Below are 26,278 nucleotides of genomic sequence, written 5' to 3' on the forward strand. Positions count from 1 at the left end.
AATATAAAAGGATTCTCACCTCCCTATGGATTCTGTGCTTCTCTTAATACAACCTAAAACCACATTAGCTTTTTGTATTGCCATATTGATTTCATCTGTTGCCTCATTTTTAGCTTGTAGCCCACCAAAAGTCCCAAAACTCTTGTAGACAGACTATTTATCTTGTGCTTTTGAAGTTGATTGTGTCTTTGAAATATAAGACTATAAAGAAATATAAGATATCTCGTTATTTTTGGCCCCACTTTCCAAATAGGAAGGTGATTTCTGACTTTGCATGTTCACTACCCCAAATTTGTGTCATGGGAAGCTTTGATAAGCATGACATTTTTTTTTGGCCATTTTTTTTAGTCATTGATAAATTTGTTTTTTAAAAAGACCGCAGGAAACAAATTCCAGAGGACACTCAACTAGAATCTTCTTACATTGCAGTATTAATGACCAGTCTTTGTACAGCAATTCAAACAATCTGGAAACATCTAATGGTCTACTGTTATCTATCCCTTATCTCTCCACCAAAAACCACATGAGAGACTTCATTACATTCTTGGTAAAAATATTCATTAATATGTCTTAAGCCCTTCAAAGTCTCCTTCTGACCTACCTTTGTATTATTTCATATTATTTCCCCTCACATATAGTATGTTCCACACCTGATCTCCATTCTATACAGGCTAACCCTTCTGACAGAAATGTACTCCTGCCTTACTCATCTCTGCCTCTTGAAATCCCTGGCTCAGCCTAACTTCTCCTTTCTACATGAAGCCTTATTTGATCTCTATAGATGTTCCTCCTTTTTCTGTCCCCATGTATTCATTGTGGATTTACTTTGTGCATATATTTTTTACATATCTGCATGCCTATTGTTTCCTTCAGTAAAATACAGATTCCCTGAGAGCAAGGAAAGTTTTCTTATTATCTTTATATTCATTCTTATCTTGGATTTATAAATACTCATTTAATTTTTAATTTTAATAACAAATTTCCACATGTTTTCCAAAGTTATATGATCCATATTGTCTCCCTCCTTTCTTCCCTTCGCCCCTTCAGTAGATAACAAGCATGTTGATCTGTATTATACATTAAATACTCATTTAATTGATAGGAATATAATCGAATTATAGAATACCTCTGACATATTTCTTTTGAACCCTTTTCTATAAAGGAATTAATATTGTTCTTGGTTAAGCCATGCTAGTTCCTTCTGATCACAGCTTCGTTTTCCAAAATATTCCCTAACCATGTCTTATTGGTTATTTTTGGATATTCTAGAATTTTCCAGAAATTGAAGTCCTAAAATCACAGCCCTAAAATTCAAAGATTCTACTCTTTTTTTTAAAGTAAGAATAATACTTTCACTTTCGTCCAGATTTCTTCCAGAAATCAGAGACAATGTGCAAGCAGTAGTCAACATTATGGTGTGTTCCTTTATTTCATGTTGCAGACAATTACCCTATAAAATGTGTTTCAAACCAACCTCATTTCTCAGTGCTTTCACCAGTACACTATTACCAAGACCTATCACAAAGTTTCCAAATGCTGCTATAAAATCATTCTATTTGACATTGTGTTTTCATGAAACCATTAAATGACATTCAGTGAGAATAGGCCTATATGTTTATAGACATTTCTAGCTTCTCTAGGGACATGCACTTAATGAATGCTTTTTTGAATGATTGGCATTTTGATACCCATAGTACAGTTTCTTTGACAGTTCTCCAATTGTTTTGCTGTTGAAGTAGAGATAAAAGTAAGTAGAGATTAATATAAAGTATAAAAAACTTTAGAATACATATATGGCTTTACAGTATAACCATAAGTATACAATCATACAGAAAGAAGAAAATTTCATTTTTATAATTTCTGATTTCTTCCCTTTTGTCAGTAAGACAGGATATATGTTAGAATGGAGGAGCCAAAGGTCATCATGTATAATCTGCAAATCAAATAATCTTCTATTTGGGGATATAGACAATCCAAAGTCTTAAATTGTGGATTTAGCACCCTAAATAAGTTTATTAAACAATGTGGAAAAACCTGATGGCATCTCTCCAACAAACATGCATGTAAGCCAAAACGAAACCCAAAAGCATCCTTGTTTTTTTCCTTAATTGTATCAAAGGGCTGATTTCCCAAAGATAATTCACATCCCCTTACAAAGTAGCTTCACTAAAAAAAAGTATAGCCCTTACCTTTGCTCATCTGTGCATATTTGGCACAAGGAAGGGTTCTGATCTGGGCCCGGGGATGGAAGGAAAAGAGACGAGAGTTATGTTATACGTGAAAGTAATGGAACTAAACATAAAATGTATAAATAAAGCATTCACAAGGAAAAAAGTATCATGTTGCAATATGATAACAATTACCTCCTTAAAGACCAATGTATATATTTCTTTTAGGTTTTTAATCCTTATCCTTACTTTTGCTGAAATTGTGAATGTTTATAAAATTCATAAAATCTGAAAAACATTATTCTTTTACTACCATATTTGTCTATATTCTTTTACTAGTATGAACATGCATTTGCATATTCTTTTTCTCCACTGACATTGCCATATGTCTATCAAACCTATGTAGTTTTCTGACTCATGTTTCTCTTCTCAATTAAATTTGTGCTCTTGCCCCAATTGTATATAATGTTCACCTCCTTTCCGTGCTTAAAATTCACCAGCCAAGGTTCTGCAGAAAACATGTAAGCTTTCTTCTGGTCAAACCAGAATTCTTCCTTTATTAGCTGACTTGAGATTGATATATGTTATTGTATTATAGCCTCTTTAGTTAAAGATGTAATTTAATCCCCCAGTTAGAGCTTGGCCACGAAGTACATTGAAGAGAGACCCCGATGCTATAAACTTTGCCTTTCCTCAAAATATTTTTCTTCTTCTTGAGAAGTTCTACATTTTAAGAAAAGGATTTCTTTTGAAAGGACCACCGACCTCAGATAATCTTGGTGGATAATTGTGTATAAGAAGTCTGTCTTTAAGGATTATAAGGAATTGTTGTAGCAAAATGGGCGTAGTGTAAGTAAAATAAATATCATCTTTTATTATAGTGCCTAACACACCTTTCAGATTGTTATGAAACTGTCTCAATTGCCTTAGGTCATAAACTAGATATATTCCTAGGCACCAATACAGAAAAGCATATGGATTGAACAAAACTAAGAGCATGTGCTAGATGCTTATTTTTAAAAACATATAATTCAGTTCTCATAATGCAAATAATGTTTTAGGAAACTGAAGAATTGCTGGCATTGGAGGCCTGTTCTTTTGGCAGTGTATTTCCTTTTATCAATTGCTAGGTTAAAGATCTTTCAAAATCCCTGTACTTCTAGTCTTTCATAGAGCCTTATCATTTACACAAAGGAACTTGTTCATTGGATGTACAGAGGACAGGAATCTGAATTTTCTAAGCTATCTTTTATATATTTATATATGTATAAAAGAATATATAGATAGCAAGGCAGCATGGAATATTGAATAGAGAGCTAGCCTCAGAACCAGGAAGACCAGTTTCCAATTCCTGCCTCTGACACCTACTAGATATTAGTTATTTAACTTCTCAGGGCCTCAGACAGCTCTCTCTCAAATGGTAACATACAGGACAGATGCTGGTCCTCACCAGGAATTCCCCCTCTATTAATGAAATTAGAGATACAAACCAAAAACAAACAAACAACTAAAGCTATATCTTTCCTTTCAATCAGCTAGCCACCTATATGGTCCTCTAAATTTAAAGGCACTTCCCTTCTTCAGATCAAACGCAGAGATGGGGTCTGAGGAAGAATTGGTGGGATTATAAGTATAACAGCGGACTTGGAATCAGAAAAACCTGGCTTCCAATCTCGTCTCATGTGCTTACCAGCTGTGTTCTAGGGAGTCAATGTCTATAATGCCTCAATCTTTACCTATAAAAAAAGGGTGGGAGTCAGTGACCTCCAAGTTCCTTTTCTGTAGCTTTGGAACACTTCCCTTTCAATAACTCCTTCAATATGAGCTTTTAAAAAAAAGTAATGCTATTTATGTGACATTTTGAATTCTTTTTTCCCATTGACATCTCCTATAATTTCAAAGACATTTTTATCTTCATTTTTGACTGTTTTGTTTGTTAGTGGCTCCAAACACATCTTCCTCATCATCTTTAGGGACCTTTCAAGTCTACTCCATCCTTTATTAACAAAAACAAACCAAAAAACACCTTACTTGATCCTCTTGTGTTCTCAGTCTATCACTCCTTTTCACATCCAAACTCATAGAAAAGGCTATTTACACTCATTGCTATGCTTCTCCTGTCATTCATTTCTCAACTCTTTGCAATCAGATTTCAGATTTCATCACTTTACTAAAAATGGTCTTTCTAAAGGTATCAGTGATCACTTAATTGCTAGATTTGCAGGTCTTTACTCAATCTTATTAACTTATCTCTAACCTTTCATACTATTGACCACCTTTTCTCCTAAATTCGTTTTCTTCCCTGCATATCTGTGATGCCAGGCTCTCTAGTTATCTTCCTACTTGTCTGATTGCTTCTTATCAGTCTTCTTTTCCAGATCATCTCTTTTATCCTGCCCCCCAACTGTGGGCATGCCTCTTAACTATAGTGGATAAAGTTGTCTTGAAATCACAAAACATTTTAATTCAAAGAACATATTTACTAATAATGATGCTGAACTCTCCATGCCTCAGTTTCCTCATCTATAAAATGAGAGATTTGGAATTGATGATCCCTCAGGTCTCTTCCAACTCTAAATCTATATTTTTGGGATAACATGAATTTCAAAAAGTAAATTCATATTTCCATATTTCTAATTTCTTTAATATGGGGGACAACTATACCAATTCTTTAGGCTTATCCAGTGAGAGCATAGTAATGAAGAAGTGGATATTTGGAGTATTTTCCTTCAAAGAGAGGCAAATGCCTTAATCAACCAATCCAGCATCAAGTATTTATTAAGCTTCTACTATGTACCAGGTACTTCTCTAGGCCCTATGGATTCAAAAACAAAACATCACCAGCCCCCAAATAAAACAAATCTGACTCTTAAGGAACTTACATTATCATTTTAAAATATGTTTTATTATATGCTAGAAAACTGTCTACAACTATAAACAAAGTTCTGAAAATGGGAATTATGAGTCTAATCCTTATCCATGACATGAAGTTTTTTCATTTAACTGTCTTAACTTTAATATGCTTGTACCAACATTGTCATTCTTGTCTATGCCCCTTATATGAGCCCCACTCTGCTCTCTTCTTTCTGTTTTTAAAATGTTCCATGCTGTTTTTTTCCTTCTCTTAAGTTTGTTTTTTGTATCTGCAACTTACACCCAATTCTGATCAATTAAAGCCCTACCTTTTAACAAAACTATAGCCAAGGAAAAACCAACTAATATTGTAAGGTTATAACTGGGAATGTCAGTCTTATTCTGTTCATAAATATGTGACCTCTCTACCAGAGGTGACAAATATGTTTCATTAATTTTTTCAGTGCTTTTTCTTTAAAATTTTATAATTGTTGCAATAAATGCTTCTCCTTGTTCTGCTTAACTCACTCTGCATCAGTTTATGACAAGTCATCTCAGGTTTCTTTGTATTTCATAGTTTTGTATGGCACAATATTCTATCACATTCCTAGGCCCTATTTTGTTCAGTCATTCCTCAACTGATATATAGTCCCCTCTTTATTTCTAATTCTTTGTAACAAAAGGTGCTGCTATATGTGTATATCTATATGTACATACATATAGATATATACATATTTTGTATCATTATATTTCTCTCTACCTCTTTAATCTTTTTGATTTATATTTCTATTAGTGTCACAGGTCAGAGGGTATGCACAGCTTAATGACTTTATGAGTATGGTTCTAAATTACTTTCCAGAACACTCAGACCATTGAACAGTGACAAGATCTTGCATTCTTAAATGAGAATTTTATCAATGTACACACACTGATTCATGTAAATATTTCATGAAATTGTCTCAGGACAGAAGTCACTTTTCTCTGACCTTTTTTGCTCTTCACTTTTTGCAAAATGTTTATCTTTATTAATGCCTTATTCTTTGTAACTCAGCAATTAAATTAATGAGTTTCTATAATTCAAAAAAGCATTTATTAAAAGCTTAAGTGGAAAAATAAAATACATTGGGAAAAAAAGGGGGCAGCTGGGTAGCTCAGTGGATTGAGAGTCAGGCCTAGAGATGGGAGGTCCTAGGTTCAATTGTGGCCTCAGACACTTCCCAGCTGTGTGACCCTGGGCAAGTCTCTTGACCCCCTTTTGCCCACCCTTACCACTTTTCCACCTATGAGCCGATACACAGAAGTTAAGGGTTTAAAACAAACAAATAAATAAATAAAATAAAATACAAAGTACTGTTTAAAAAAATAAAATAAAATTTTAAAACAAAAAAATAAAATAAAGGAGACATGGGAACAGGGGGAAGCCTAGGTGGCTCAATGGATTAAAAGCCAGACCCAGAAATGGGAGGTCCTAGGTTCAAATCTGGACTCAGATACTTTCTGATTGTGTGACCTTGGACAAGTCACTTAATGCCAATTGCCCACCCCTTAACCATGCTTCTCCCTTGGAAATGATATTTTTCTTGATACTAAGACAGAAGATAAAGGGGGAAGGTGAGTGGGTGGAGAGAGAGAGAGAGAGAGAAGGAGGGAGGGAGGAGGAGAGACAGAGAGAGAATAGGAGGGGGAAGGGAGGGAGGGAGGGAGAGAGAGACAGACAGAGAGAGAGAGACAGACAGAGAGAGAGAGAGAGAGAGAGAGAGAGAGAGAGAGAGAGAGAGAGAGCATGTCAAATGAGTACAGGATTGTGTTAGGTATAAGGGATTCAAGGAAAAAAAGAAAAATGAAACATGTCCTGCCTTCAGGGAGCTTACATTCTACATAGAGGTGATAGGTGGGAAGAGGAGATATGTACACAGATAAGAAATTACAAAATATATACCCAAGAAATGTAAAATAATTGGGAGAAGTACTAATTACTAGGAAAATAAGAAAGATTTAATTAAAAAAAAACTGTGGTAGATTAAGGCTGCACCTATAACAGAAACTGGTGGGGAAAAGCTTCTTTTTGCCACATTTGTTGAATTTAGTTACCCGAATTCTTGATAATAAATAGTTAATCAGAAAAAGTTTCCCAAAAACACACAACAAAAATTTTCAGGATTGTGTTCTTTCCAAGCACTTTATGTGTCTAGACATGACCTAAATGCCATGTTTATTCTCATTTCCTGAATTCGTGAAAACACCAGGAATGAAGCTCCTCTGCACAGTCTTCAGGTAAACTGGCCCTAGATAGTCTTGCTCCCTTTTATACAAAAGAGACTGGATCCAATCTTCTGGCAATAAATTTTTGTTTACATAGGCAAATGAAGAGTTGAACAAGAAATTCTAGTGAAGTTGATGAAAATAACAAGTTTTGGAGTGATGGGTTCAAAGCTGAAAGAGACCTTTTTCAATTTTCTGACCAAAACCCATCCCTCATTTTGTACTCAAGGAAACTGAGATCCATGGAATTTAAGTGACTTCAGAAATTATGAATGCCAGAGGCAGGAATTGAACCCCAGTCTGCTGACTTCATATCCAATGTGCTCTTCCCACTACATCCCACTCAGTTCCTATTTTTTTCACGCAAACTGGCCAGGCAGTCATTTCAAATGTCTACTTCAGTTGAAGAATATTAGTCTCTGAGTGCTTGTATTAAGGTTACCTGAAATTACTTTTTAAATTCTACTTAATAAAATCCTCAATGCTTTTCTACCAATTATTTTAATTACTTTTCATAGATAGAAAACTGTCTTGGACTTTGTGCCCATTTTTCTATAATTCATGTTTTTACATGCAATAGCTCCTCAGTGATTACAGTAATAAATAGGAATATAAGAAAAAACGTACAAGCTTGCTGGATTCCATTGATTGTGGCCAGATTTTCCGTCCTTCTCTGAATTTGTTCTCAAAAATGATAAATCAAATTTATCTCCCAACCTGAGCATATTTGCAAATATTTTCAATTTATGAATGGCATAATGAAGCAAAGAGACAATTTAAATCATCACTTCCAAAGTATTTATTAGCAAAACCTTCACCAACAGAAACACCATGGCTACCAAACTGCTGTTCCAGGTCTTGTTTATGCAGTGGAGACTTTACAATATTTACTTTATATGATAAGACTTATAAGTAGAGTTTGATGTTGTTTGTTCAGCCTATTATGCAGATGGCGCTTGATTAAAATCTATTTTAAACTACAGCGATTACTGCAAGATAGTGTGCATAAAACCGCTCTCCTAGCTCCATTAAAGGCTTGAGTACGGCTGCCGTTTATTTTAAATATGCTTATAGACATTTTCAACTTCTCCAGGGACATTTAGATATCAGTGAGGCGCTTTCCTTGAGAGTCTTAACTCCTAGATGATGTAGTCTTAAGATCTATTATCTGAGCAACACAGTTACCACATGCTTTTTTAAAGTGAAAGATTATTGTTTTCTTGTGAGAAATAAGTTAAATACATCACTATAATTAAGCAATAAGCCATGACAGGAGGTGGATTACTAGGAGCTAAGTACACCTCTAGGGATTTTGAGGAATAAATCTGTGCCTATCAGGAGGTTACAAAAATGTGTGTGTTTGTGTTTGTGAGCATGTGTGCATGATTCATAAGTAAAAATAATTTTCTATGCCTTTTGCTTTAATTAATAGTGACATCTCCATGGCTGAGGGGAATCGAAATTAAGGTCTCATCCTAACCACTTTCCATGTTGTTAACATTAATTTTTTGTTGTTCCTAGACAAGGTTTTTTTGTCTCTGTTGGTTTGTTATTCTAGGCCTTGGCAAAGCATTGTAGAGGAATATATTAGAACTATTGGAACTTAGCATCTTGGGAAAAAAGGAAAAAAAGCACCTTTATATGTTTCCCTTTCTATTTTTAAGATAGTTGTGACATAGCTTAAATTTGGCTTCATAATTTCCCATCTTAAAGCCCTGGAAACATTAGAAAATATATGATTTGATCTAGTGCTTTGAAATTCCAGCGTCCTTATAGACACAGACTTGTTTCCATTCAAATACATAGCCTTCAAATGATGGGTTGTTGACTGTTTATACATCCATTTAGCTCATTTCAGACAGAATCGTATCCATCTTCATTGTATTCATTTCAAATAATGCATGGTCAGAAAACCAATTATTGTTTAAAAACATGATTAATAACTCACGTATACAGTCAGCACAATCATAATCATGTTCCTTTTCAAAATAGCAGACACAATAACAGTTAACTGTATTTTTCACATACCATCCTCCACAGAGTGGGCTAGGCAAATTTCTCTGTTTCTGAGATATTTCACACATTGCAAGGCAGCAGATCCTTGTTGCATTCTCTGCCACACATAATATGAAAGAAAAGCCAAGAAATGTCCAACTGCCCCACACTACCCATCTAGACCATTTTAGTATTTAGACTGATCAGATACAAAAGCTTGATGAGGAGGAATATTCTCATTTCATAATACTGGACCCTCAGATGCAAAGAGATTATCTTCCTAGTCCACTCTCTCTGTACATTCTATCATCCTGAGTTTGTGGCATACTCAGGATTCAAACACCTGAGCTGATTTTGGTTCCTGGGTGAGTTCCATTTCTTTTAGACTTCATTATCTTTCCTATTGGACAAAAGGGGGAAATTAGACTTTAATGTTGGCTCGTGCTCTTTAACTTATGCTTTGTATTCTTCATTCATAATAGATGTGGTATAAGGTACTTAATTCTCTCCCTAAAGAACATGGAGAGATTGAATTTACAGTGAATAAGAATGTAGTTCTTTCAGCTTAATTAAATAGGTATTTACAAAGAATTTTGGTGGTAGGCACTGAGTGAGTCATCACAGAGCAAGAAGTGATTTCTGATATCTTTTAGTCCCATCTCTATTAGATGAATCAAGTCTTAATCCAACTTCCAGTTAAAGACCACCAGTGATAAGGAATTGGTTGCCTCCTGAAGTCATCTATCCTATATTGTTTGGTCCTTTTTCTGAACTATTCTTCTCAGATCAAGCAGAAGTATTCTGTTCTTCAATTCCTATTCACTGGTTTTCTGTATACGAGATCAAGAAGTCCGATTCATCTTCCACTTACTAATGATTGACTTTGACTTAAAGACAGTTTTCATGACTCTGTTAAGTCTTTTTCTCCAAGCTAATGTCCCTATTTCCTTCAATCAGTTCTTTTATGGCATGATCTCAAATCTTCTCACTATCTGGGATCGCTGAAAGTATGTTAGTTTGTCAATGTCCTTCATAAATTGTGACACTGAAGACAACAAATATGGTCTCGCCAAGAATGAATAGAAAAGGACTGTCACCTCCCTTATTCAGGAAACTATATTTATTTTAATTCAGCCTAAGATTGAAGTATCTCCTTTGTAGCGGTAGATTTATGTTTCATGAAAAGCCCCAAGACTTTTTCACATGAATTCTAGACTCCTCACAAACATGCACAAACTCCTGCAGTTAATTTTTTGAAGCCAATTGTAGATACTGACATTTATCCCTACTTAATTCCATCTTATGAATCTAGGCCCATCTTTGTAACCTGCCTTCATGGAGCTTATAGTTTTGTAGCTATCTCAAATATAATGAACAATTAGCAAACCCATCATTTTATGCAAATTGTCAATACAATTTTTGGTTAGCAGATATTCCCTCACTTAATTATTGCAAATTCTGAACATGGATCATATTGATTTAGAATGGACACAGCAGCTGGGCCAAAGTTTGCCAGATACTATTAATGAAGACAAAATTTGTTATGTAGATTAGTAGACTAAACAAGAAGGTGAGGTTGGCAGAGATTGTTAAACTATTTAAAGTAACTATTATTATTCATGTTAACACTCAACTACTGAGAGTTTGGTCTCTATCACAAACATTTTCTTATTCATAAGAATTTAATATTCATAGATTTTAGAGATTTCATTTCATATTTCCTCTTTCATATAATTCATAAAAACATTTTATAAGTCTGTTTCTACATACCATAGAAAGCAAACATTTCACACTATTTACTTCTTGTTTCTTGATCAGTTTAGTTTCCACTAAAAAAAAGAAAAAGAAAAAGAAATTCCCTAAATACCATGGTGAGTCTTTTTTTTAATTGTCTTTAATGAAAATCCTCATCAAAAAGTCTTTGAAGAGATAATAAGGAAAAAGTCTCATACAAAAATATTTATAGCCATGCTCTTTAGGGTGGCAAAAAAGTGGAAATTGAGGGGGTGTCAATTGGGAAATGCCTGAATAAATTGTGGTATCTGATTGTAGTGGAATATTATTGAGCTGAAAGGAATAATGAGCTAGAGGGAATCATGAATCATGTAACCATGGAAAAATATTCTAAAGAAAAAAAAAGGCTTTGAAGTTGGGGCAGCTAAGAAGGCTTAGTGAATAAAGAGCCACACCTGGAGACAGAGAGCCACACCTCGAGTTCAGATCTATCCCCAGACTCTTCCTCACTTTGTGATCCCAGGCAAGTCACTAAACCCCAGCTGCCTAACCATTACAGCTCCTTTGCTTTGGAACCAATATTTAGTATCAATTCAAAGACAGACAGTAAGGGTTGGGGGTTTTTTAAGTATTTGAAAGTCTAAATAAATTGTATCCTCTATTTTCCCCTTATTTACTGCTTGCTTGATCCCTCAACTTCGTATAATAAATTAGTTAGGAATAATTTCCATTTGCAGAATCTAGGCCATATTTATCTAAGCGGTTAGAGATTCTACCAATATGATAAATTCCATTAGCCTACACATTATGAACTCCATAGCAATCAAATCCCTTGTATAGATAGATGAGGATACCAAAAAAACTCTGCAAGTCCTCTCACCCAGTGGTTGTTAAATAATAGGCATATGGTAAGGCCAGCTACTTTACATTTTTTCATTCAAGTTCTATCCAACAGATGTCTTTGGGTTTAGGTATGTTATCCAAGTTTCTTTTGTCAATTAAGTAGATCTGTATATTTAGCAGATTTGGATCTATCACTTCCAGCATCCTTACTTCAAAAGGTCATTTGAGAGTGAAAATTCTTTGCTTTTGTTAGCTCCCTTCTCTCCCTGTTAGTGTGACCCTAGAACAGTGGTTCCCAGACTTTTTTGGCCTACCTTCCCCTTTCCAGAAAAAATATTACTTAGCCCCTGGAAATTAATTTTTTTTTCATTTTAATAGCAATTAATAGGAAAGATAAATGCACCTGTGGCCATCACCGTCTCCCTGGATCACTGCAGCACCCACCGGAGGGCGGTGGCGTCCACTTTGGGAATCACTGCCCTAAAATAACTTGAATGCTTTATGATGTAAGAATTTGCTACAGCTGCTTTCACCACTCCATATACGGCTAACAGAGGGACTACCAACTATGTATTTTGAGCCAAAGTCAATTTTGTTGATGCTTAGAAGAACTTAGTCATCTTCCATTTTATTTATACCTGTACTTTCTCACCTTCCTCTTGTTGTGTGATTCCATGCTTTGCATCTGCACACAACACTCTCTACCTATAAAGTTTTTCCCTTTAGTCCCAGCCAAACCGCTTTAGGATTAAATTCTTGTGCCAAAATTGGAAATTCTAGCCAATTAGTAAACTCCACTTATCTACCTAATATAAATCTAGTCCTCAGTAAGCACACTTAAAAGTCAAGTTTACCCTTAAACATACAGTTCTCATCCAGTTAGTATCTACTATTTCTCTCTAATCTTTGATATAATCCTGAATTGAAAATTCCTATATACCAAGCAGAAACTCAGGTCCCATTCAAAAGAGCATCAAATCTAGAGTCCCAGGTTTGAATCGTGATTCCTCTGCCAGACTCTAATGTGATCTCTGGAAAGTTATTTAGCATCACTGAACATCAGTTTCCTCATCTATTAAGAAGGAGGATTAGACTAGATAATTTCTGTGGCCTCTGTCAGTTCTAAGTCTATGGTCTTTTGGTCCCTTCTAGTAACTCTGTTAAGCTCAAGCCAAATAATTCGTTAAAGCATTTTTGCTATAGACTTTTTGTTATTGAGGAAATTTTTTTTGCATTATTATCATGGAATGTTGCTTTGTTTCTCAAGTTGATTTCTTCCATTTAACATATTTTAAGAGAACCTCGTTGTTGGATTTTTATTCTTTCAGACAAATCATTCCACTGGTTAGTCTGAACAAGTGAAGATTTTATCGTTTATTTGAGTCTCTGATGTAGTAATTACAAGTTTAGATACTTTAAGGATATATGATTACATTTGTGTGGATGTTCTCTCCATGCTTTCCTGAGGTGACTTGTTATCCCTTCTCCCTTCCGCACACACCCATCTCACGGTAGCCAATATCTTAGCAATGGAATAATTAGACTAATCAACAGATAGCAAAACTATAATCCTTTACTAGGACTTATATTTTCCAGCTTCACAGAAATTGGCAGAACTCTCACTCTACTGGCATACTCTTCAAAATAGTTCTTTTTACATCCTGATGAAGAATTAGATGGTATGGGAATGGGAGGAGAAACCTCTAATGCATAAGGATTATTTCTGAAGATTTGAAAATTGTTAAAAACTGTGCAAAAAGCTCTCAACTTAGAATTTTACCCAAATAAATGTATAGATTTTTGTTACTTCATTTATTCAAAAATACCACAGAGTCACCAGCCAAATTGCCATTCAACTCTTTTTATCGTATTTAGATGACTTTGTTATCATGATGAGTCTGTTGGTACATGTACTTTTCCTCTAGACATACGTTTATGGAAAATCGGAGGGACCTAAGGGAGTATCCATATTTCAGAAAAGCTAGGACAATCTTGACTCAAGAAGGAAGAAAGTCTATTTAACTGAATGTGAAGAAATCTGTGGAAATCAGTGCCATTAAAATGTGTTTGACCCAAACCCTAAGCAACTTTCATGGTTACTATCAGACTCATAAAAAAGAAAAAAAGAGGAATAGTTGAGTCAATATAACAGAGTAATAATTCTATAAAGACAGTTAAAAATAATTTTTAAAGACTTGTTATATAAGCTGTGAGGGACACAGTTATAGCTTACATGAGATATCAAGTTTTTATATGAGCCCAAAGCTACAAATAAAAATGCTACTTAGGATTGTGCATGTGTTTCTGTTAGCCTAAATGAAAAACAGCAATTTGGTTTGGCCTGTGCTTTAGTGGGCCTCTCTGTAATTCTGCTATGATCCTATTCCAGATAAATGGCGGGGAGAAACGGCCTGCTTCTGATATGGGAAAGAAACCAAAAACTCCCAAAAAGAAGAAGAAGAAGGACCCTAACGAGCCTCAGAAGCCTGTGTCTGCCTATGCATTATTCTTCCGAGATACCCAGGCAGCCATCAAAGGCCAAAATCCAAATGCTACTTTTGGTGAAGTCTCTAAAATTGTGGCCTCAATGTGGGATGGTTTAGGAGAGGAGCAAAAACAGGTAAGAAGTGTTACAAAAGGAAGTGAGAGTTAACTTGATTGTAGAAATTGGGTAAGCTGAAAAGAAATAGCTTCTAAGTGCTTTGAATGGCTTCTTCAGTGTCTGCAATGAATGACAGAAAATGGGCTACATCAGAACCACACTTTGGGAGACTTCCATATAATATTATGCCACTTTATTGCTCTACTATATGTTACTTTCTTTTTGTTTCAAGGTTTATATAGTGCAGTTACTTTTGAAAAGAATTTTACATGCCTTAGCTGTGATTACATCATTCCCTAGAGTTTTGCCAGTGTGATCATAAAGACTAAAAAATCCTCAGGGTGTTTTGAAAATCGTCCACACCTCTCTACAGCATTTACTGTTTACTCTTTTGTCATCAAAACCCAGTTTTATTCTTTGCTAAATTAGCCAAATCTTAAGCTCTTCTCCCCTCAGCCACTCCCTAAAGACCACCAAGGTATGTTCCCCAAACCCTTCTACAACATACATCCACATTGGATTAAGTGGGACCATATGTGCAATTTGTTTTTTTCTTTTAATCTATCCCCATGGTATCACCGAATACTTTACTAGGGGAAGACCAAGCGAGTGACTGTTTCTCAGTCGTATCCTGAGATGTTTCAGTTCTTAGGGACAGTGGGGAATCGGCTAGTGAGGTGGAACTCAGAGTTACTGCCATCCCTTAACTGTGACCCAGTTTTGCCCCATTTTCTAAACACGTTTATCATAACCCTTCAACGACCAGACAAGTTGGCATTCTCATTTAAACAATGCAGCAGCTAACAGGAGATTTATGTGCAATGAGGGGGAACACACTGGTCATTGAAATGCTTAAGTATCTGCAGCTTGAGGATTTGGGGAATATGAACATCTCCTTAATGATGAGTTACTCCCACATTTGGTTCCTTTGCCTCTTAGTTGATTTATAGAGCATTTCATTTCTTTTCATCAGGTTCTTGAAATCATTTTAGAAGAAACAGAATCTGTGCCCTGCCATCTCCTCTTAGAGTCTAAAAATGCCTTTGTATTGTGAAAATTAACTCAGTTGTGTGTGTTTCCCTAAAGTAGAAACTGCTGCTTAGGTCACATATATCACCTCGCCCAACCCTCTTTTGTGTTATAGAGATGTAGAGGCTGTAAATGTTGATTTAGCCACCCTCATATCTAGCCCACAGGGGGTCCCTTCAGTGGAAAAGGAAGAAAGTCGTGCCACTAAGCCATAAGGTGCCACTGAATTCTATTGAAGAAGACAACTTACATAAAACAAATCTTTCAAGCATGTTACTTCAGCCAAGTTCAGAGGAAATTCAGTCATTACTTAAAGAAGAAATGATTATTTGAATAAGCAAAATATGGGTGTCTCCAAACATTGTCCCAAATATTGCTCTCTGATCTGATCCAATTTGTTATATGTGATATGTTATAGGGCCATATTCTGAATCAGAATGGTTATAGACCAATTATGTTCAAAGTGTCTTCAGAAATCCTCCTCAGTTTATTCTCTTATGATACTGATGTTTTTAATAACAAAATGGTATAGTAGATATAATGCTGGACTTTCATACAATGAAACTTCAGTTCAAATCCCATCCAACACAGTCACTATGGGCAAGCTACTTTAGCCTCTCCAAGTCTCAGTTTCCTCATCTGTAAAATTAAGGGGTTGAACTTGATGGCCTCCAAGGTCTCTTCTACCTCTAAATGTGTGATCTTATGTTTCTGGCATCGGTTTAAAATACAAACCAAAAAGATGAGCTCTAATTAATTTTCCTATTTTTAGTAGCATCACCATTTTCAATTTTGGTAGGGCTTTATTTTTAGTAGGAAAAGGAAGAAAAGGGATTTTAAGTGGGCTGCAGGTCTTTTTGCCCTAAGAGCTTCATAAACCAAGAGATTTCCCATTATCATGTTTTCTCCTTACTTTGATGGTAAAAAGAAACCACAGCAACACTGACTTTAAAGAAGGATGTTAGCATTCCTGATGTAAGCATTCATTACATAATAAAGTCATAGAGCAGTGTCAAAGGCCTCTTCATAAAATCATCATGGGATCCTAGATAGAGAGCTGGAAAGGCCCTGCATTGTTCTCATACATGTATGATAACATAGCTTGCTCCAAATACTTTCTTGCATTTATCTTTCCCCATCTCTTAATTGAGCTTGCTTTGGAGTATCCACCTTATAATTAAAAAACAAAAGTTTGTATTCCTTATATGATTCAACATATTGGGGATCATGAAACAAAAGGCTTAGCCAGAGTCTAGTTGGAAACTTGATATGCCAGGGTCATATAGGGAAAGGACATAAATATGAGCCATGCCCATTCCTTATGAGTATTATTTTCTTCTATAAAAGCATCCCAAGTCATAAGTACTAGGACAAGGGATTAGCAGAAGCATCAATCTCTACCTCCAAACAGGAGGCTGTTTTTGTGTTACTGACTGCCTCTCAGCACTGTTGGGAGAGAGGGCTTGGTAAACTTCAATGCACCAGAGAAATAAGAACTCTTATGACAGGCAACTTCACATTGTTTTTATATATTTAACCTCATTAAAATAGCCAAATGCTACCTTTTCCTCCCAGAATGGTGGCTTGCTTAAACAGGGATGGTGAGATTTGCCTAAGGAGAAATTGAAAGGGACAGGGATTGTCTTTGTACAACTATAGAAAATACTACCTAGAGGTCCAGCCCATCTCAGAAAAGAATGAGGTCAGAGAGATGAAACCAGCTCGTAATTCCTAGAAACAGCATCTTGCATGTGGAGGACTGGGACTCTGTTCACAGGAGACAGACCTCCTGGAGTTTGAAAGGGCTCCCAACAAAATAAAGGCATTTGCCTAGATTTTACATTTCACCATCATGAGAATTTCAGTAAAATATCCATAAGTGTTATTATGGTGTATTACCACCTGTTCGTTCCCTTTATGTTGACTCACTGTGCCAGCATAATGTAATATCTGTGTTTCAAACTAAATTAATTCTACTTCACCCTCGTTTAATATTCAAATTGGAGAGCACACATACTGTTATTTATTTTTAAAGGAATGTCGCTAGAGCAGATTAGAGGCGGGCTGTTAAGCTCCAAAATTTAGGACAAATGTGCATGTTAGGAAACAAAGCCACATGAGTGATTGGCATCGTGCAGGCAGCTGGTTCAAATGGGAGGGTAGGATTCCATGGACCCACAATTGTGTACAAATGCTGTTGTCCTAATAGCCCACAATTACAAACTGCTACAAATGTAAACACAAACTGGGAAAATGGACAAAATTATTGATGACTTATTGGGGGCTTAGAAAATTATAATATTTAAGAAAAACTAGCTATTAGGGAGATTACAATTGAATGTTTTCTTGACTGCACATGGGAGCATGACTAATAGAGTTGCTATGTGTTTATATCACATGTTCCCTCATTGGGGAATGTAGGAGGGAAGAAGAAGCCATGAAGAATATTTTCAGAATCCATGGTGAATGAAGGAATATATATATATATATATATATTTATATTTATATTTAGAGAGAGACAGAGACTTGGGTCACTATGAATATCTGTACAAAGAGGGAATTTGAGAAAAAAGCAGAAAGAAGGAATCAAATCCTCTGAGGGACACAAAACCACATATACACATGCACACATGAACTCAGACAGAAACTAACACTCTCTCTCTCTCTCTCTCTCTCTCTCTCTCTCTCTCTCTCTCTCTCCCAAAACCATTTGGGAAAAAATGCACCTATCAGAAATATCTTCATTTTATACTTTAGAAAATGGTGCTGACTCTGAAGTGGGAACAGAATTGTGTTGGGGATTCCAACTGGAGGTTTTAAATGCTAATGAATCGTAAGACAATAGATATAGCTCATTTCAGTAAGCTAGTAAGTTGTCTTTTTTTTTTAAGAAGCCACCAGATGGGGAAAGTAAAATAAAACAAGTTATCAGTGTGATGTTGTTCTTTGCTACTTATTTTTCACTGACTAGAAACTATAAAGGGAAAAAAAGAACCTTAACTATGTTCCATCTTTTGTATTAGTCTCATTGGATTTCCAGCAATCCTCAGCATTCTTTTTTAAAATGAGATTCCAGTTAAATCTTCTGTCTATCTAAGTATTCTTGAATTCTTTTCTACTGCTCATCTCAATATAGATCCCATGTGCACTGGCTACTGTGAAGCTCAAACTAAGCCTATTAAATAAGAGTCTCCCTGGCTTTGAAGCAGACAGGAGTGGTCCAAATAGCTATAAAGGGTGCTCAGGTCATTTTCAGCCAAGTCAAAGCAGCTCTTAAATGGAAAAGGAAAGTCACTTTAAATCAGAACCAGATGTAAATGTACTAAATGAACCTTAAGTTCCTAATTGGAGACACAGTAAGGCTGTAATACATTTAGCAAATTACAAACAAAATGTTCTTGTTTACATTACATTAAATGGCTTTAAAGCTTCAGCCAAAGAGCTAAATAAACATGCTGTTATGCTAAAAATGGAATGGAATGCCTATTCAGAGTTTGGTATATTTGGAAGGGACCACAACCTCTGTATGTGTGTATTTGTACATGTGCGTGAATATGAGTGAGAGTGTAGTGTGGGGTGGGGTGAGAAACAGACAGACAGACAGACAGACAAAGAAAAAGAAACAGAGAGAGACAGAGAGAGAGGAGATATTTACTTAAATGCTAGGTCTTGTGGCAGAAAAAGAAGATAGATTTACCTCAGGCTCCAGAATTTAATGATCGGCAAGCACTTGCAAGGCAAGTATTTGAGCATTGTAACATATGCCTTCTTTCAGGCTGCATAATTCATATCCAGCAATATTAGCCATAGAGGTTCAGCTCACTAGCAACACCTCATTATTTTATCCCTCAGTATTTATTCCTATGTTTGACGCCTCATGAAATTACTGTTAATGTGTTTATATAAGGGCAGATCTGACACAAGTGGGAAGAATTTAATTTCCCACTCATTCTTTCCTGCTGATGTGTCCTCTTCCCCTGGTAGAAGTGGCAAGTGTAAATAGTTAATTTGCTTCAATTATGAGCCTGTCCTGCTAAATTAGAAGCAGCAGGGATATGAAGAGCCAGAATTATACTTATGAGGCAGCTGACAAATCCTCTGAGCCCACAAAATCAAATCATTTACTCCTCATTGGTGCTCAAACACCCACTAGATAAATGATGCCATTTATCCCTTATCATCCCATGGAACTTGGATTTTATGTCACCAGTACTTACATTACCTAAAGGCCTGTTATACTCTAGCATTCACACATGGACTTCTTGGCCTTCCCATTAAAACTATCTTGCTTACCGGAGGAAACCTTCTAGCCTTTCCCTAGAAAAGTTTTCCCCGGAGGTTATATCAGTATTTTCTACTGAGGTTCTCCTCTGTGGTACAGAGGCAGATGTAGAATTCTTAAAGGTAATGCTCAGCCTTTGGTCAATTGTACTATTTCAGTCCAGTAAGCATTTGTTAGGCACTGGATTTGCATAAAACACTATGGTAGGTATTAAAGATAAAAAGACAAAAGGGAAAATGTACCTGCCTTCAAGGCACTTACATTCTACTTTTCCACAATGGAAGGGCCCCAAGCAATAAACTGTGAGTCTTATATGACACTGGTCTCTTTAGCATGCCAAATAAGCTCACTATGATAACAGCTGCATACTTGGCACACAATTTCCTACATTGTTATTAAAAGTAATTCTTCTAAAGTAATTGAAGTTTAAGTTGATCTAACTCTATGCATGAGATGTAGTCTCATATTATGTTATATATTATATATATATCATATTAGTTATATATTAAGTGAATATTTATACATCAAATCTCCTTATTCCATTGATTTCCACTTCAATTTAGACTGCATTTCTATAGAAGGAAAAGAAAATAACAAAGTACTAAAAAAAATTCCTCAGAATGCTAACACTTGCTTATAGCCATCTTCTCCCTTTGTCCATGTCCATCTGCCTATATTTCTATCCCTTTTACAACCTCTACTAAAAATAATGCTATAGAAAAATCAGAATAGAATATCTGTGTAGGTTGCAGTTATTGGAAAAGCTCAGTGAAGGAGGCCAGACATATAGCCTGGGATCTGAAGGCTGAACAGGCTGGACAGAATGAGGACAACATTTAAAGGTGGGAAAATAACAATCAAATATTTAAGTTCCTGCTCAGTACATGCCANATATTATATATATATATCATATTAGTTATATATTAAGTGAATATTTATACATCAAATCTCCTTATTCCATTGATTTCCACTTCAATTTAGACTGCATTTCTATAGAAGGAAAAGAAAATAACAAAGTACTAAAAAAAATTCCTCAGAATGCTAACACTTGCTTATAGCCATCTTCTCCCTTTGTCCATGTCCATCTGCCTATATTTCTATCCCTTTTACAACCTCTACTAAAAATAATGCTATAGAAAAATCAGAATAGAATATCTGTGTAGGTTGCAGTTATTGGAAAAGCTCAGTGAAGGAGGCCAGACATATAGCCTGGGATCTGAAGGCTGAACAGGCTGGACAGAATGAGGACAACATTTAAAGGTGGGAAAATAACAATCAAATATTTAAGTTCCTGCTCAGTACATGCCAGCCTGAGGAAAGTCATAGGAGTGAGGCAGTTCATGGAGCAATGAAAAAATTAATTAACCTGATTATAGTAAAAAGTTTTAGTTAAACTATATATTTGGACAACTGAGCTGAGGCCAAAATGTAAACAGTCCCGTTGGGGTGAGGAGTTTTGGACTTTACATTTGCATTATCTTGAGAACTCATTTAAAAGCATAGATATGTGAAAAAACAGCACCTGGCTAATTCTTAATTTGCTGGGCACTCTCATTGACTCCATGGGGTTTAAGTGTCCAATCAGCCACACAGGCAATATCATTACTTCTGGTATTTAGCAGAAACCCCTAACTAGAAGAGCTAAATGGGAATGTATTTAAAGATACAAAGAGTGTTTGCCATCTCTCATTTCCACCTAAAGGTAAAGGTGCTGTGGTGTCTTTAAGTGCAGTTGCCAAACTATCAATAAATACTTGTTGCTCCTAATGACTAATTGATAACCAAGAGGGTCTAATAGCCCTCTTACCTGAGAAGACCATTTGCAGTGCTAGATGAACCAGCAGGAATCTTCTTCAGCCCTGCAGGATAGCAGACAGCAGTGGACCACCTGCTAAGTGTGCTCAAAGTGAGAAATCAGACGCTCATATCGGATAACTGCTGTACTTTATCATATTTGGAAACAGGAATTTTCAGGGGGTATCCTGGAAGTGAGACATATGCATTCATAGTGTTGCTAATTGTAAAGTTGAAAAGACCTTGTACCCCTTTACTATTAAAATAAATATAGATGGATATTAAAAGGAGTATTAATATTTTAATTAAAGCCATGTTGGTAAAATATAAGATGACCACCCGCCTGCTAAGATCTAATTCAAATTCCCCACCGTACCTTCTCCCACCTGGCTCCCTCGTACCAAAGAGCCCGCCTCCAATCACCTTAGGAGTCTTATACTGTTCTTTTACGTAATCACACTTCCTGTCTACCTGCATTACAAGAAGATGTAGTTTCCAAGTCCCCTAAACGTGCACAGGAAGTTTGTCATATAGCTAAATATTTAAAACTCAAATGAACCCCAAATTTCCATTCACAGGAACCCCCAAAATTCCAAATAACACAAAATAATACATTGACTCAATAATGATCTTATTTTCAAAATGTCCTACTTGATTCCAGATTCAGGCAAATCTAGACTTAGCATGCTTTGGTTTTTACATTCATCCAACTGTCAAACAATTCTATCTACTATGTACAGTGCATTGGAAGAAATGGAAGGATAAATAAGATAGAAGAATATCATCCCTGATTGCCTGCAAGCAGCTTACAGTTGTACAGGAGTGATTAGACATATGTCTAGCTAAATATAATAAGAAATAGAATATGATGAGCACATAAGAGAAGGAAGAAATTGTATCCAGCTATAGATAACAGAAAAAGTTTACTGTAGGGCAGTTGCTTGTGAGCTTGCTCTTAAAAGCCAATTAGATGTCAATAGGCAGAGATGGAAGGAAGAGAAGAGTTTTCCATGCACAGGAAATAAAATGAACCAAGTTGTAGAGGGAGAAAGTCTAATATAATAGAAAGATGCTGACTAGCACTTTTTTTTGAAGTCTGATTCTGCCAAAATATACACATGGTTTTCAGCAGACTTGTTAACTGTCTTTTTCATGAACTGTCAGCTAAATGATGATGATGGTAATTGATGGATAATAATTCATTTCATTAGAATTTATCAAGTATGCAATTTTTACCCGAGTGTTATTGTTTTGGATGTGACAGTGCCATGCTATAAGTGATTGGTATTCATATATACCTAAAGAACTAATTTGGGGATTTTTTGGAGAGAGCATTTTCTTTTTTTAAAGAATGTTTATATTTTTTTTCTCAATTGCATATAAAAATGATTTTTACATTCTTTTTTATATTTGTTGAGTTCCATACTCTCCTTCTCTCTCTACTTCTCTTCCCATTCAAAAGAAAGCATGCCCTTAGATTACATATGTGCAGTCATGCAAAACATTATTTCCATATTGGCCATATTGCAAAAGAGAACAAGAACCACCCTACCCCAAAGAAAAAATAAAGAAATTAAAAGGAGTATATTTCAACCTGCATTCAAACTCCATTTGTTCTTTCTCTGGAAATAGATGGCATTTTCATCATAAGTTCTTCTGAATTGTCTTGTATCATTGTATTACTGAGAATAGCTAAGTCACTCACAGTTGATCATCATATATTATTACCGTTACTATGTGCAATGATCTCCTGGGTCTGCTCACTACACTTTGCATCAGATATATAAGCCTTCCCAGCTTTTTCTGAAACAATCCTGCTCATCATCTCTTTTAGCAAAATAGTATTCTATCACAATCATATGCCACGATTTTTTCAGCCGTTCCTCAGGTGATGAGAAGCCTCTCAATTTCAAATTCCTTGCCACCACAAAAAGAGCCTTTATAAATATTTTTATACATATATGACCTTTCTCTTTTTTCTTTGATCTCTTTAGGATATAGTCCTATTAGTAGTATTGCTGGCTCAAAAGGTATGCATAGTTTTATAGCCTTTGGGGCATAAACCAAAACAATTGGATCAGTTTACAATTACATTTTCTCCATCTACTCCAACAGTTGTCATTTTCTCTGTCATATTAGCCTATTTGATAGGTATGAGGTACTACTTCAGAGTAGTTTTAATTTGCATTTCTGCAATCAATAATGACAGAACATTTTTTCATATGATTATAGATAGCTTTGATTTCTTCCTCTGAAAACTTCATATGCTTTAACCATTTATCAATTTGGAGAATTACCAAAGAACCAAGGAAAAATGTAAACCTTTCTACAAAGTGTTCTCAAAAGAAGCAACACAGTTGACATTGGAAACAAGAAAGTAACAGCTGCTGCCTTCTTACTCAAAAAGGATACTAGTCTCTGTTCCACTCTTAAAGTGTGGGTAGAGATATAGAAAAAAAAAAGCATGAAGAACTAGTCATCCAAATTGGCATTTCTAAAATGTGGCTGTAAAGCTGAACATGTCCAAAAGAAGGAAAGTAGAAGATCCAGGTGATACCTCTATAGAACAGAGCAGTATGGTTTTTGAAAGTCTGGTTGCCTAGGTTGTGTTTTTGCCTGTCTCAGTGTCATCTATAGTATATATATATCCCTAGAAAAATTTTGTGCATTGGACCATGCTCTAAATTGCTTGAGAAGAGATAATAAGGAAAAAGACTTGTACAAAAATATTTATAGCCGTGCTCTTTGTGGTGGCAAAAAAATTAGAAGATGAGAGGATGCCCTTCAATTGAGGAATGGCTGACAAATTGTGGTATCTGTTGGTGATGGAATACTATTGTGCTGAAAGGAATAATGAACTGGAGGAATTCCATGTGAACTGGAGAACCTTATACGCAGAGACTGATACACTGTGGAACAATCGAATATAACGGACTTCTCTACTAGCAGCAATGCAATGATCTGGGACAATTCTGAGAGACTTATGAGAAAGAACACTATCCACATTCAGAGGAAGAACTGTGGGAGTAGAAACACAGAAGAAAAACAACTGCTTGATCACATGAGTCAATGGGGATATGATTGGGAATGTAGCCTCTAAGCAATCACCCTAATGCAAATATTAAAAACATGGAAGTACGTCTTGATCAATGACACATGTAAAACCCAATGGAATTACTCTTTTGCTATGGGAGTTAGAGGGGGAGAAGGGGAGGGAAAGAATATGAATCATGTAACCATGGGAAAATATTCTAAATTAATTAATTAAATAAAGTTTTTAAATTCTAAATTCCTTGAGATTTAGAGCAAAGAGTACAAAATGATAGCTCTGCATCCCGAGGTCAATTGTACTTTTGAAAAGCACCTGTGAAACTTTTTTTTCATTTCTCCATTTCAAAGATTATTCATCCTTATAGTCACTGGTTGGGAAGGCATGTTAATTTCCTATTCATTTCTTCTGGTTACTTCTGAAGCATTTCTTGCTAAGGCACGTTTAAATCTACAGCCCCATTTTAAAATTCCTTGTCTGGATCTCAGTGTCACATGAGCAGAACAAAAGGGAAATTCGTGAGAATTGAGGACTCTATTGTATTTGACTTAGCCTAAACCACCCTCACAACTGGTATATGGTAGGGAAGCCTACCTGTGTCTCAGAAGACTACCATTACAAAGCAGCTAAAAGGTTCAATGAATAGAGCATTAAGCCTGAAGACAGAAAAGCAAATTAAAATCTGGCCTTAGAAACTTATCAGCTGTGTTACCCTGGGCATGTCACTTAACCTCTAAGTTTCTTCAACTATATAAAAAGGATGACAGATCCAACGAAGGTAATATTTGTAGATCACAGTGCCTAGCATATATAGTAAATGCTATATAAATGCTTCCTCTTCCCCAGATGTTTCCTAGTGGATGTCATTATCATTCTGTAAATGCTAATTTCGACATCTCCTTGGGTTTTATTGGTCTAAGGCATCTCTCAATCAAGTTGTATCATAAATAATTTGACCAAATTAGCTTAAGGGGTCCAGTTGTAAGAAAATGAAGTTCATAGGGAGCAAAGAGGGATTGATTTGTCATTAGTGGGCCTGGATTCATACCTTAGCTCCAATGTTTTCTACCATAACAGTCTTGAGCAAGTCATTTAACTTACATGAGCTTCAGTTTCCTCAATTGTAAAAGGAGAAGATTGAACAAGTTTGCCTTCATACTATAAATGGATGTTCCCTATAGGTTCAGTTAACTTAGAAATATCCTAGAATATCAGTGCTATGTTTATTTCATTGGACATTTCTATTAAAATAGTGTGTCCCAAAAGAAATTCAGCAAGACCCAAAATTCTTAGTGTAGGTCTGAGGTTTGAGAGCTGAATCCTACAATAAGACTTTGAGGACATCTATTTTGCATATGTATCAAACATTGGGTTACCAAAATTTGCATTCCATAAGGACAGGGACTGTCACATTTTTGTATCTTTTTATCCTCAGCACTTAGTCTACTGCCTGATTCATAGTAGGTGTTTCATAAATGTTGATTGATTGATAGATGTTTTGTCCCCTCCAGCTCACCACTTTAAGTCTATGAAAAGAAGTTCTTGTACACTCAATTTCTGAAATCCTCTGAAAATTAAAGGACTTATTGACCATAGGTTTATTGTTAATAATGATTCATATATGGTATCAATTATAATTTCTAACAAATACAAACTTTGAGGATAGT

At 35.6% G+C, this 26,278-nt stretch overlaps 1 protein-coding gene across 1 annotated transcript in view; it reads left to right on the plus strand.

The window, feature by feature from the left end:
* TOX (thymocyte selection associated high mobility group box) overlaps positions 1–26,278 on the plus strand; it is a 365,524-nt gene that overhangs the window by 306,559 nt on the left and 32,687 nt on the right. The window contains exon 5 of the mRNA XM_044657995.1: positions 14,245–14,475. Within this exon, the coding sequence (XP_044513930.1) occupies positions 14,245–14,475 (231 nt within the window). The remainder of the gene's footprint in view (positions 1–14,244; positions 14,476–26,278) is intronic.

The sequence above is a fragment of the Gracilinanus agilis genome, chromosome 1 (genome assembly GCF_016433145.1).
Source record: "Gracilinanus agilis isolate LMUSP501 chromosome 1, AgileGrace, whole genome shotgun sequence".
Lineage (NCBI taxonomy): Eukaryota > Metazoa > Chordata > Mammalia > Didelphimorphia > Didelphidae > Gracilinanus > Gracilinanus agilis.